The sequence below is a fragment of the Eurosta solidaginis genome, chromosome 4 (assembly GCF_040869045.1).
Source record: "Eurosta solidaginis isolate ZX-2024a chromosome 4, ASM4086904v1, whole genome shotgun sequence".
Lineage (NCBI taxonomy): Eukaryota > Metazoa > Arthropoda > Insecta > Diptera > Tephritidae > Eurosta > Eurosta solidaginis.
Genome location: NC_090322.1, coordinates 228,745,337 through 228,760,327, shown reverse-complemented (window position 1 = coordinate 228,760,327; position 14,991 = coordinate 228,745,337). Strand labels below are relative to the sequence as shown.

The window sequence follows — 14,991 nt, the reverse complement described above, 5'->3', positions numbered from 1 at the left end:
TCGAAATCCTTCTGGTTGGTTGTTGATATCAAATGCTCAGCATCATTACTAGGCTTCACTTAGACCCTCAATTGTGATTGGAGCGCTGATGGGGCACTGCGGTATAGGACTCCATGCAGTGCAGCTCACACAACGTAACCTGAGCTGACACCATAAATATGAAAATGAGGAATAGAAGACCGCGCATCCCAACCGCCTCACTAGAATAACCCGAATAAATAAAAAAACACGTATTGAAGTCCTTAGTTTTGCTCTGGCCTACTCTTGGTGAACAAACAACTATTTGGATATGCTGTGGTTTACAATTGAGCCAGGACAAATAGATATTAAGTTTAAGTCCCGTATTGGAAATTAGCACTCGGAAAAGGGGCTTTTTTAGTATTTTATCAAGGCAAGTAGACAGCTAGGTGTGGAGATGATCGGTAACTTGTGCCTTTCGACCGCTGAACGCTTAAGCCTTAATTGGAATTATTATGAGGCCACAGTGCCACTGGTGCTTAAATTTCTTAAAATCAAATATAATTTTTTCTTAAATCTCGTTCACTTACCTTCTTTACTGCGATCAATGAACTCGTAAACAGCTGTGAAACCCGAATACTCAATACTCTCATCCGAGTGGAAATGCAACCAAAGATAGCGCTCCTTTGAAGTGATTTCCGGTGGAAAATCCGTACCACAAAATTTGCCAATCAATGGCGAGAAACCGTATTGGCCATCGCGTATCTACAAACATACAAACAAGTACTTACGTAGTTTCATTAAGATTGACAAAGTAAGTAAGTAAGTATTTACACAACAATACAGCTTAACACGTTATTCACGCAAATGAGGCATGTAATTGAGTGCAGGTACCTACCTCGAGAAAATCAAATTTACAATCCTCTTTCGCTTCGATGTGAAATGAATTACGAAAATCTAAACGGATTATCTGTCCTCTTGGCGCTGCGGAATTGATAGAGAAGAATGAAAGTAAAAAAAAGAAGAGTGTTAAAAGAAAAAAGAAAATAATAAAAAGGTAGTGAGCGTATAATGTAATACAAAATGTACCGTATTAAAGTGTAGCCAGGTAAGTAAAGGGTTTTCTTTTTTGAGGTCTGACAATTTGATACATACAACTCTAAGACTGAGCTGAATTCTGACATAGTCAACAACTGACGAGATGTCATTGCGTGGCCATAGTATTGTAACGAATTTTGGGAAATTCTGCTCATTTTAAACCCGCTGCTAATGTACGAATTGCTGAACTGTCGAATAAATAACTCCAATACTCAGTATTGCAAATTGGTCTTTATTTAGATTACTTTGGGAGTAATTCACAATTGTTCTTCACTTCACAACTAATAGCGCATTTAAATCAAACTGATTAGTTATTCCTCAGCTTGCGCTGCTTTTATACTCTCTGTTGCTTCGTTCGCATATTTCTCCTGAGTTCTAGATATTTCTCCTTCTAGAACTGTTGTATCTCCTGCTTGGTTTTTTCGTTATATGCGTGTGTATTTGTGAGTAACAACTCTTAGCTGATGACTACATATGTGTGTGTGAGATAATTTCTTTGCCTTAAGCTGCTGGTTATGTGTATGAAATGATTATTTATGTGTTCATGTACACATGTGCGGCTTGCGTAAATGTATTTGTGTTGTAATTATTTACTAACAGCATAGTGATGCTGTATGTTGAGTTCTTATGCTTGGTTTGCATAAGGTCAAAATGAATTTTTAAAATAAAATTTGCCATGCCTTTCGGCTATCTTCGTTTTAACTTATTGGTCAACTTAGTTATCCTTTGTAGTCAAAACGGCCGGCAAACTTATTTGACGTTATATGAAAAGCTCTTTTCATAATAGGGCCAAGTTTGTGCTCAAATTTAACCAAGTAAAAACCAAGCCTTAATCTAAGCACTTTAAAATACGAAGCAAATGTGCAGAGAAACCAGGTAAAAACCAACGTTTGACCCTTTGAAACCTACACAGCTTTCTTCCCGTGAATTTCCTAGACCTAGCCTTTGCATCTTTCCAACTCTCAACGAACATGGAACTTAGTAGCTTTCAGCGCTCATCTGAATGATTATTTAAATTTGAAAATGTGCTACTCAAAAAAACACTCTTTATCCTTTGCAGACATAACTACGCCCACGGCCATACAAATTCCAACAAAACCATGTTTGACTATAAGCAACATAAAATGACTTGCGGCAATCAAATTCCATGCCCATAAAATTGAGTATGTACATATTTATGGTGTATAACGGTGTATAATCGTGCTGAGATTTTACTTTTATGAATTCATCATTTTCATGCCACACATCAGATGTGTTGCAATCAAATTGCATGTGTATTAAGTACATATATTTGTTATAGTAACAGCGCGTGTTGTATGCGTTTGTGTGGTGGAAGATTATGTGTCTCCCGGGGCGTATAAGTAACGTGTTTGGATTAACATTCTCAACAAGTAAGTTTGAATGTATCTGGATTGGACTGTTTCGTAAAATGTTGACTTTTCTTACAAAAAGGTTGAAAAATACAATTAAAATATGGGGACATTCAAATCGTTCTTTTAGGTATTATATCTTTACCTTGTGTTAGCGGATAGTTTGTCTAGTGAGCTTTACTGAACGAGTAATTTTTTTGAGGTGTGGAAATCATATGCCCTCTCATCCAGGCCATTGAAGGTAGCTCTAACATGCGCTTATTAAGGGCAATGATGTCAATACCAGCAGGATGATGAACGAATTGAACGATATGAAAACAAAAGGCGCCCGAGCAGGGAGGAAATTTTTTCTCAGTACCAATCTCCTTCGGGTTAGATGGCAATAGATAAATCTGGTGAGACAACCAGTAAGAGAGATCAAAAAAAAAATAAAACAAAAACGATTCCGCGGCTCTTGCGCTGATACCAGATTCCTATCGGACAGGAAGCTGCACATATCTGTCGAACTCTTAGCCGTCGTATAGTGGTTTTGTGGTTGTAAAAAGAAAAAAAGACAGCCCATAGCGCCTGGGCTGTTTAGTTTCGCTGTTTCGACCATATTTTTCATCCTAAATTTAAAAAAATGGCACGGTAGGCAGGAACCTAGTTTGATCTAATAATTCCATATTCGAAGCAACTTAATACTATAATAAAGCAGCGTTCAAAGCCCCCCAGGGCGGGAGTGCTTAGTTTAAGTTGGAAATGGATTGCAAACGGTAGGTAAATCAAATGCCCCTTGCTTTGAATTATATGGCGCCCAAATCATAGTAGTTTACCTGGGAACTGTGATGCCAGCGAACGGAATTTTTATAAAACAACCATGCTAAAACAGCTGAGTGAGATAGCTCCTCTTCCAGCTGCGTGCAAATACTTTCTCCTGTCTGCTTGTGCTACGAAAACTTATACCAGTCGAGCACTGGCGCCCATTTGGGAGCTGTTCACATACAATTTGCCCCGCATCAATGAGAGCCGAATTGCGTTAATGAATAATCTTAACCGTATTTTCCTACGTCTACTGATAGCGATATTAACAAATCAGTCACTCAGAGTATACAACGAACGCAGAGGAATCCCATAGAATGACTTCAGTTGGAGCAGTAAAAACGAAGAGGGGATAGCTGGCTGGGATACATATGGAGCTTGGCTCTGCTGAAAACCAAAGGACTCTGCACTAAAATGGACTTACAAATTCGATCAATATCTTACATATTAGAAGAAGACAAGGCCCTAGGTCATAAAGAGGATATGAAACTTTTATTAAGTACTTATTAAAGCAAACATTCAAATATGTCCGGGACGGGGTCGGGATTTCCTCTACATGCGCGGGGCATGCAAGTGACTAGGTTTTTGAGCAACGTGCATTTTTTTGGATGTATTGTATCCTTTGCTATTTATCAAACACAAACCGAGTTGGTATATATCATTTTTCGATCAAATTTATGCGTAGAAATAATACAAATATTTTTCACACCTCATCCAAAGCACGAATATGTACGGAAAGGTACTCGGGAAATTGGGTTAATGACACTGACACGCATCGATCTGTACTATCCACGTCTTGGATAAATATGATTAGGCCCTTATTGAAAGTTTTGATTTTCCAGACACGCTCAGCTCAGATGCCGAATAATTTTGTACTAAAAATCTTTTTTAAGAAAAAATTAGTCATTGAGTAAATTTTTTTTTCTAATAAATTTATTTTATTCTAAATAAATATTTATTGCTCCAAGGAGCCTTTTTTTGTTCCAACATATCATTTTGTCAAAAAAAAAAAAAAAAAAAAAAATGATCATAGAGAAAAACATACCCTTAGTTCCTTTAAAGTAATAGATCATGGAGATATTTTTTTGTTCTAAAAAATCGTTGCTAGTATTAAAAAATTTTTTAAATATATAGATCATTGTTCTAAATTTTTTTGTTCTAAATAATGTATTTTTGTTTTTAAACAAAAAACATCAAAGAGGTAACATTAGTTTTTGTTCTAGAAAATCATTTCTTGCTCTTAAATATCGCTTTAAAGAAAACAATTTATCTTACAGTATAACCATTTTTTTCGTTCACAAACCTTTTTTTTCAGAAATTTATTTTTTAAGAAAAAAATAGTTAAAAAAACGTCTTTGCTTTAAACATTTTTTTTTGTTCTTAAAAATCGTTTTTTTAGAAAAAAGGTTATAAAGTTGTTTGCTTTAAACATTTTTTATTTCATTTCAACTATTTCTTTGTTATAAAAAATCATTTTCAAGAAAAAATACATTTGAAAAAAAAAAAAAAACGTTTTTAGTAGATACATCTTTCTCCGTTTCAAAACATTGTTTTATAGTAAAATAGATTATTGAAAACGAAACTTTTTTTCTGAAACATTTTTTATTGCTTTAAGCAATCTGTTTTAGGTAAAAAATGGTAGTTTAGCAAAAAATTCTTTTGTTCTAAGAACTTTGTTCTAAAATATATATTTTGCGCTAGGAAATCTTTTTTTTTCTAAAAATATATTATTAAGAAAAAGTATATCATAAAGGAAAAACCGTTTTTATCCTTAAAAACTTGTTTTCTTCTAAAAAAAGACGTTTGTAATGAAATAATACACCAAAGAAAAAAAAACTATTTTGTTTTAAAAACCTTTCCTTGTTCTAAAAAATCTTTTTAAAGAAAAAGTTAGTAATTGAGAAATAATTAACAATTGTTTTTATCGGCCTATTGATAAATGATTCAAGGTTCGATTCGAGTTCAAGGCCAGAACAATAATTTTTTTCTAATGATAATTATTGTTATTTTTTAATTTTTCTAAATTTGAAAAATTGTATTTTGTTTTTGGAATATTAAGTAGAAAACTTTTCAGACAACCTGCCATAGCTGCGCAGATAGATCAATTTCGAAGGGTGCTAAGCCTTCATCATCAGTACGCTTTAGGCATGCTGCGCTAACCATTTAGCTATACAGCGCTGGTTTGTTTGAATTTCAAATTTGCTACTTCTATTCCTTTTTACCAAATATATTTATTCAGTGTTGCGCCATCTGGTGCAAATCACTGATAATGCTGGATTTTTGTTTATTGTCAATTACTTTGTTTGACATTCCCAAGTGCTCATGGTTTATTAACAATTGTTTTTGTTTTTATCGGCCTATTGATAAATGATTCAAGGTTCGATCCAGAAATAATTAAGGAAACGAGAGAGCATAAAAAAAAGTCATTATGAAAAAAAGAACGTTCTAAAGCTTGTTAGCTTTAAAAAATTTTCTTCGTTCTAAAAAACAGTTTTTTTTGCTATAAAACAATAAGTCATTGAGAAAATAAACTTTTTTTTTTAAACCACTCTCTTGTTCCAAAAAAGCATGTAAGAGAAATATAGAGAAACAAGAAAATAGGGAGTGTTTCCAAACCAAATTCGGCAAGAAATGACATCATAGAAAAACCCTGTTTTTTACGATTTGCTCTATCTTAAATATTTTTCATATTTCGTAAAAGAGAATTAAGTGAGGATATGTAGTTTAGGCCAAATCGACAACTGAGAAGCTAAATACTTCGAACTGACCCTAAAAGTACAAGCAATGGTAACATAAATACATCCAACTCTTTGCATAGTACACCAGGGTCACGTTGTTTATGCTATGTTATATAAAGAATTTGACCTACCCGGAGAAAAAAAAAAATTATTTTCCTGAAACGCTCTAATATACATTCACATATATGTAGCTACAATAATGAACATTCAACTTTCATTCACGACTCACCTATAATTTTTCTTGTACAGTTGATATTCTTTGGGTAATCGTTTGGATAATCAGGACTGTAGAATTCATTTTTCTCTCCTTCGCCCTCAATAAATTGACGGCATTTGTCTACCGGCTCCTCTTCATCTGCAGGCAGCTGTCGCGTCCAACGATTGCTATGTTGTGTATGTAGTAGTGCCAGAGGTAACGCCGTCGGCGTCTCCTGCCATCGTAGCGCATAATTGTGTTCTACATCAACGCTATTATGTTTGTTGTTGGTTTTATTGTTGCTTTCATTTTCATCTAAGTATGAGGATGAAAATTTGTGTTGATATTGACGATCCACTTCCATTTCCATATCCACTTCCACTGCTGCTGTTGTTTCTAAGCCAGCCACAACCATTTTCACATCCGCTTCCTGCGCTACTTTTGATTTGATGTTGTTGCCATTGTTGTTTGTGGCAGTTTTGTAATATGAAATATTTATAAATGACTGTGATTGTGACTTTTTTGTTGTAGTAGTTGTTATTGTTGCGTTTGACGCTGTTGTAAGCATTGTTGGGACTGTTGTTGTTTGTATCAACGTTTTATTTGCTGTGTTGCTATAAAAATTCAGTGTGCTGTTGTTGCTGCTGTTGATTGCCATTTGCATTTGCAAAGTCGCTTTCGTAAGCCTCGCATCAGTATTCATTGGCGCTGTTGTTGTTGTTGTTGTTACTGTTTTGCTACCTAAACCACTTATGGCAACGTTCGTTTGTGATTTTTGCTCTTTTCTACTGCTCCAAGTTGACTGAGCTTTTGATTGCCGTTGCAGCCTCTGTTGTCGTTGTCGTTCTTCCTGCCAATTTGGCCAATGTTGTTGTGTTCTTTTTTCTTTCGCTGGTTCTTGCTTTTGTTGCTCATGTTGTTTGCAGGACGACATTTGCTTATATATCATTGAGTCTTTCTTTATGCCGTTGACATTTATATTGGCTGAGTTGGCAGGCGTCGGCATCTTTATTGCGCTATCACTGTGCGTATGGATTACATTTGTTGCTGTTGTTGTCATTGTAATTGCAGTAGTTGGCTTACTTGTGGCAATTGTAGTTGTTGCGTGTTTTATCATTGTTGGTTCTTCAACTATTATTGTCATCGTTTGAGGTGTGGAAAGCATATGTTCGGCGTCGTGTTCCGCCCTACGTTCTTTGCTTTGCTCCAATAACTCGAACTGCTCAATATGTTCCAGTTCCTCTTTCAGCCGTTCACTCCATGCGCCATCAATTGGAATATCAATGTTTGTCCTTTTGCTTTTAAGGTTATTCTTTTTAACATTCATACTACTATTTTTGTTGTTGTTGCCCCTAATGCTGTACACAACATCCATACTTATATTGTAGCTGTTAACATTGTTGTTGTTGTTGTTGCTGCTGTGGTTATATTTGTTAGCATTATACCTATTGGCGTCAATAAAACCAATGCTTTCAAGCGTTTTGATTGTACGCATTGTATTTAGTGTTGTTGTTGCTGTTGTCGCTTGTGATCCTGTTGCTTTTGTCGTTTGCCTTTTGTTGTCAGCAAAAGTCGTATGAATATCTGGTGATACTAAAAAGATTGTAGGTGACAAAATATTATTGAAGTGTTATCATAAAAGAGAAAAAAGAAGGAGATAACTAATAAAAGGTTGCCTCTTGGAAAATTTAGCCAAAAATACAATAAAAGAGCTCAAAGCAAATTTGCTGCAAAATCGAAAAACCAAATTTACTTAAAAAAGTTTCAATGAAAGGTCTTAAGTTAAATCCATACAAAGGTAAATTTTTTCCAGCAAAAAATAGTTGCGGGCTTTCTAAAAAAAGCTTCGTCGGTTTCTTATCAGTAACAAGCGATATAGACAAGTTTTATCGATAGCGAATTATTATCGTCGAGTTATCGGTTTCCTATCGACGTGTAACGTTGAAGTTTTATCGGTATCTGTTTCATAACAGACCGATGAGCTGTCGATAACAAATCGAGAACACGCCAATTGCAATTTGTCAACACTTCGATAAGAAATCGATAACTCTTCGTTACAAAATCTTCAACTTTTGGTTAACAAATTGTTAATTTATCAACAACTTGCCGATAAAAATTTGGTATCACTCCGAGAACGAATCGATAACTTCTAATGATCAAACCCATAGATTTTTAAAAATATACCGATAGATAACTTTACGATTTCATGATGCTAAATCTTTTGATAACATATCAAAAACTTTAGGATAACAAAGTTTTTTTTCAAGTTTCAAGCTTATTTCATTATTTTGCACATTTGAGGCTATTGTCTCTTAAAGTACATCAACTTATAGAAATCTAACATCTAAGATGAATATTAATTATCGCCTTAAATTTAAGAAATAAATACATTTTAATGATAAGTAAATAAATATATATATATATGTAAATCGATATTTTTTTCGATAAAAATCTATCGCACGCCAATAATTAATTCGTAATACTCTGATAACAAATCAATAGCTTCTTAATAACAAATCTAAAAATCTTGTATAACATATCGATGACTTCTCCATAAATAATTGACAGCTCGTCGATAACGTTTTGCTATCCATAGAAAAAACGACAGCACATCGAAAGAAATGGTTAACTCATCTATATCACGCCGACAACAATAACAAACCGATAACCCGTCGAAAACAAACTGCCAACACTTGAATTGTGAATTGATAACACGCCGTTCTGATCCGGTTTTGGTTTCTCAACCCTTCTTTTATTTTCTCGTTTGCTTCCCTCTACTTCCTTCCCTTCCTTTCCTTTCTTTTCCTTTCCTTTCTTTTCTGTTCCATTCCTTGGGGTTGAACCAACTACAAGGCTCAACGTGGTCATATAAAATCGTTCCAGGAATGCTCCAGCTAATATCTCGATTTTCCTGAATGTGAGCTAAATCCGACAAAAGACCACCAACATCGATAAAACTCGAAGATTTCGGGGAGTATCCATATTGCTACAACAAGAAGAAAAATATGAAGAAGAATAAGAGGGTGTGATGGGTCCCACCCCGACATTCGTTCACATTCATACAGTTTGGCGGAGGGTTTCGGAACTGCATCATTAAACCTGAATAAATAAATTAGTGGAAGCTTCTGATGACGTGCAGAACGAACATTTCAAAGACTTAGACTTTAGTTCAAATATGTAACCGAAATTTTCTCATCCTTTTGAAGAAAGCTACTGAAGGCCGGCTGGTTGATGCCCTCGTTTCGTTAAGGCAAAGGTTTACAACAACACCATACAAGAAACGCTTTAGACGGGGCAAGCGAATAGGATAATAGGCCTATGCCTCTATAAAAGTGACTTTGCCGGTGGCAATGTACTTATTGTACTTTGCAAGTTTATTGTCGTCATATTGAAAAAAGTGGGCGTGGTCGGTAACGAATGGTAAGCTATGATCTACTGATGTATAATAGCAAGAACCATACTCCTGCCAAATTCAAAAAAAATAAATAAATGTAAGGCGCGATAACATCCGAAGAGATCTAAGGCCGAGCTTCTCTTCCAATTTGCGTCGTGCTCCTCTTCATTTTCCCTACAAATTGGCCGGACGAGACCTACATGTTTTATGCCGACTCCGAACGGCATCTGCAAGGCAGATGAGTTTTCACTGAGAGCTTTTCATGGCAGAAATACACCCGGAGCGCTTGCCAAACACTGCCGAGGGCGACCCCGCTTAGAAAAATTTTCTTCTAATTGAAAAACCTTATTTCTAAAATGTTGATGTTGCTTGCCCGGGGTGCGAACCTAGGGCATACGGTGTGGTAGGCGGAGCACGCTACCATCACACCACGGTGGCCGCCTGCCAAATTGCAAAATGATAAAAACTGCTTTTGAATAACGGCTTGCAAATCTTTTAATTTCCCTTCTACTTTATGCGGGTAGTACCACGCATACTTTTCAAAATTTGAACAAATTTTAATTTTGCGTTACATAGTTAATCCACCCGCTAAGTTTTATCACTTTACAAGTTTTTGTTAGTGTACTACCACATTTTTCACACGATAAAGATACTCCTCGAAGTCTTTGGGGAGTGTTATCGATGTTGATTGTCCTTTGCCGGATATAGACTCGGTATGTTGCGGTAACAAAGCACCACTAAGGTAATAGCCCGACCATCTCGGGAACGATTAATATGACCAGAGTAAACCTTATAGGCCATCCCACCCTCCAGTTCCATGAGGAAATTTTTGTCGCCAGAGCCTCGCCTGCTAAATATGTGTATGATACATTCATATTTGTAACAGGATTCCCCACGCGTAGGTGAGGTTGACAATTGTGTTGCGGAAGCTTTAAAGTTAAAAAGCTTTGTATTGCGCTTATCGACCTCTTGCATCTCCTCATTAACGGAATGGCTCAATCTCTCATAGCTCAAGCTCTCAAATCTCAAAGCTGATATTTTCGATACAAATCTATCACGATTTCTTTATACCATTACAAACAACTGCTTTCCCATCAAAGTTTTAATAGCGTTGTATGTGAGTATAAACAAATTGCTTCTAAAAGTTCCGAACGGACTAGTTATGGCTCAATTAAGTTCTTTTGTATGTAAGCAGAACTCTTTAAGGCAATAAAATACTATAGGCACGTAAAAATAAAGCTCAAAGCAAACGACTAGAAAAGTAAACAAATAAGAGTGCAAAGCACACAAAAACTCAGGTGAGACAAGTAAACAAGTGTTCAATAGCAACTTCCGGCTGACTTTGTAACATTCATTGTTTGTATTTGCTTTCAAACAATCTTAGCAAAGTGTCTACGATTATGTTTCTAGTGACACGTTCATATTTATTTAAGGTAGACCAAAGTTCATGCACACACATGTGCAACTTCGTATCTGTGTATGTGTTTGTATATAATTGTACAAATATGCGCTCACAATTGTTCTTATTCCATCTCTCTCTCTCTCGCAAAAGGGTTATGTGCGCGTATAACGAGTGTATCCTTGCAATGCTTTTATCCAAAGCTCTACGGTATGATTCAATTCATGAAATATATTGCGAGTTGCTGCTGCTTCTTCTTATTTTCATATTTATAACTACACGCTAAATAAATTTTTTTATTTTTATCCAGTTAGGGTATCCTACGAATGCTGTAAGTATGCATAAATTTAAGCCAATTTGAAAGTCAATTTATACATATGAATGAATAGAATTTGAATCAATTTATTGCATTAGCATTCATTGCTAGGAATATTAACCTTCTTTTGTACGCAAAAATGATGAATCAATAGAAAAATTGATTGTGACAGTTATAAGGGGCTCACATCCCTTCATAAGTAAATGCAAATGTTGGTGAACATTATTTCTTGATTTGATTAGTTTTGGCTACTTAGCTTTTTATGATATTTGGAAAGGTGCCGAGCCTGAAAAATAGCTTAGATATATAGAAAAACTGTGGGAGGCACTTTTATGTGTGTCGTATGTATGCAAGGAAATTTGGTACAATGAAATTTGATACAGGAATTCAATTTCCATTCAAGTTTCCACTTGAATCCCGTTAAAGACTTATTATGCAAAGAGGTTGGTAAGTTGGTTTTTTGTGGCAAACTTGCAATGATTATAGCCACAGATGACGGATGTAAATTTGAAACTATATGGACTACCTACAAACCAAACCAGAAAAATTCTTGTCAACTGTTGCTACTTCGAACTGAGTATTTAATTGAAAATTGAAGTCCTCTCGAAATAAAAAAAAAATCTATAACTCATCTTAGCTATCATGATATATGGCCCGGAGTCTTGAACGGAGTCAAGAGATGATAAAATGGACGAGTCATGGTCTTGACCGTGATCTTAAATACAAACAAAGCACGACGGCTTCCCTAGATAGGTCATGATATGACTAAACTAAGACGCCCCAGCAAAGAAAATATTTTTATCGACACCCATATTTGAAAACAGAGAAAGGGAGAGACTTTCACTCTGTTGGAAAAAAAGTTGGAAAATGATTTCTATTGGTACTCTACGAGTCAAATAAGGTCTCGGTTATCAGTGCAAAAATACTGAAATAATTGGGGCACAATCCCTGCACATGTAAGTGCTACAAACCCCGCTGCAGACCATGAAAAGTGAGCGGCGCAAAAAAAGTGACTCTACATCCAATAGGTGAGAGAGAAGTGGTAGAATAGAGTGGTGGCCGACGGAGGAGGTGAAGGTGGAGAAGTAGTAATAATAAACTTATAAACAACAAGTAAGCAAGTCTAAGTTCGGGTGAAACCGAACGTTACATACCCAGCTGTACACTTGAAATGCTGTTGTTGTTTGTTTTGTGTGCTTAATCGTGTTACAAGGCTGCGCAATAATACAATCTATTCTGAACTAATTTTCGTTTTAAAGAAACGAAAGGGCTACAGAGGCAAACATCAATGACCTTGAGCGGGTAATAATGCAGTTTTCCTTCAGATATGGGGATTTCCCTAATGTTTATTTTAAAATAAAGATATAACAGAACAATAAAAATACGATTGGTACAAAACTATTTTTCGCTAAGATTTAACTTATTAGTTTTGCCTACGATCATTTTTAAAGTCATTTATGTAAAAAAATGTTTGTTAACCAATCTTATCAATTTTTACTAGAAATATTTCCTACTATAAGCAAAATATACAAAAAAGGGGCGGTGCAACACCCATTTTAAAAAATTTTAGTGTTTTCCAATTTAATGTTATAATTCAAGTTAGAAAGTAAAATTCTTTGATACAAAGCTCTTTTTCGCTAAGATGTAGCTTATTATTTTCGTCTACGACCCTTTTAAAAATCTTTTATATAAAAGTGGGCGTGGTCTTTAACCGATCTCGTCCATTTTTTTTAGAAATATTTCCTGCTATAGGGGAAATTTGTGTACCCAATTTTACTACGATCCGTTCATTTTTATTCGAGTTATGGCTCCCGAAACATAGAAAGTCATAAAACGGGCGGTGCCACGCCCATTTTTTAAAATTTAAAGTTTTTCTTATTTATTGCTATAATCCACTTGGGAAATGAAATACCATTGATATAAAGCTCTTTTTGTAAAGGTACAGCTTATTTTATTCGTCCACGGCCCTTTTAAAAATCTTTTATGTAAAAGTGGGCGTGGTCCTTAACCGATTTCGTTAATGTTTTCTCATAGCATTCATTGTAGTAAAGGCGACCCCTCTGCCGAATCTTGTTACGATAGGTTTAACGATTTTTGGTTTATGATTAATAATATTTGTAAAATTGATTTTATCACAAGTGGGTGGTTCCACGCCCATTTTAAAAAATTTTTTAAAATTTTTATCAAGAGTCTCAATATCAGTCCACACGTCTAATTTCAACATTCTAGGTGCATTACTTACTTACTTACTTAATTGGCGCTTAACCGTCTAAACGGTTATGGCCGTCCAACAAGGCGCGCCAGTCGCTCCTTCGCTCCGCCAACCGGCGCCAATTGGTCACACCAAGGGAGTTTAAATCGTTTTCCACCTGGTCCTTCCAACGGAGTGGGGGCCGCCCTCTACCTCTGCTTCCATAGGCGGGTTCCGATAGAAACACTTTCTTGGCCGGAGCATCATCTTTCATTCGCATAACATGGCCTAGCCAGCGCAGCCGCTGCGTTTTAATTCGCTGGACTATGTTGATGTCTGCGTATAGCTCGAACAGCTCATCATTAAATCTTCTTCGGTACTCGCCATCGCCAACGCGTAGAGGTCCATAAATCTTTCGAAGAACTTTTCTCTCGAACACTCCCAAAGCCGCTTCATCTGCTGTTGTCATGGTCCATGCTTCTGCCCCATATAGCAGGATGGGTACGATAAGTGACTTGTAGAGTATGATTTTCGTTCGCCGAGAGAGGACTTTACTTTTCAATTTCCTACCTAGTCAAAAGTAGTATTTATTGGCAAGATTGATTCTTCGCTGGATTTCAGTGCTGATGTTGTTGCTAATGTTGATGCTGGTTCCCAAATAAACGAAGTCTTTTACTATTTCGAAATTATGGCTGCCAACAGTAGCGTGGTTGCCAAGGCGCATATGCGCTGACTCTTTGCTCGATGACAGCAGGTACTTCGTTTTGTCCTCATTCACCATCAAACCCATCTTTACCGCTTCTTTTTCCAGCTTGGAGTAAGCAGAACTAACAGCGCGGGTGTTTAGGCCGATGATATCAATGTCATCAGCATATGCCAGTAATTGCACGCTTTTATAGTATATTGTTCCAGTGCGGTTAAGTTCTGCAGCTAGTATAATTTTCTCCAGCATCAAATTAAAGAAATCGCACGATAGGGGGTCACCCTGTCTGAAACCTCGTTTAGTTTCGAACGGCTCGGAGAGGTCCTTCCCAATTCTGACTGAGCTGATGGTGTTGCTTAACGTCATTTTGCACAGCCGTATAAGTTTTGCGGGGAAACCAAATTCAGACATAGCGGCATATAGGCAGCTCCTTTTCGTGCTGTCGAAGGCGGCTTTAAAGTCGACGAAGAGGTGATGTGTGTCGATTCTCTTTTCACGGGTTTTTTCCAAGATTTGGCGCATTGTGAAAATCTGGTCGATGGTAGATTTACCAGGTCTGAAGCGGCACTGATAAGGTCCAATCAGCCGGTTCACGGTGGGCTTCAATCTTTCGCACAATACACTTGAAAGGACCTTATATGCGATATTAAGAAGGCTGATTCCACGATAGTTGGTGCATTTTGCAGTATCCCCCTTCTTGTGGACTGGGCAAAGGTGCATTACTTACTAAATAATCAGGTGTTTTGTGTTTTCCAAAATGTTATATATATAAAAAGTGGGCGTGGTTATCATCCGATTTCGCTCATTTTCAATACCAATCCATTCTG

The 14,991-nt window shown here is 36.3% G+C and overlaps 1 protein-coding gene across 13 annotated transcripts in view; it reads right to left on the bottom strand.

The window, feature by feature from the left end:
- Positions 1-14,991, bottom strand: part of Neto (Neuropilin and tolloid-like) — a 218,338-nt gene that overhangs the window by 75,149 nt on the left and 128,198 nt on the right. For all 13 annotated transcript variants that reach the window (XM_067784961.1, XM_067784949.1, XM_067784955.1 and 10 more), the window contains 3 exons: positions 6,195-7,754; positions 857-942; positions 549-723 (listed from right to left, as the gene is read on the bottom strand). In XM_067784961.1, coding sequence (XP_067641062.1) covers positions 549-723; positions 857-942; positions 6,195-7,754 — 1,821 coding nt within the window. The remainder of the gene's footprint in view (positions 1-548; positions 724-856; positions 943-6,194; positions 7,755-14,991) is intronic.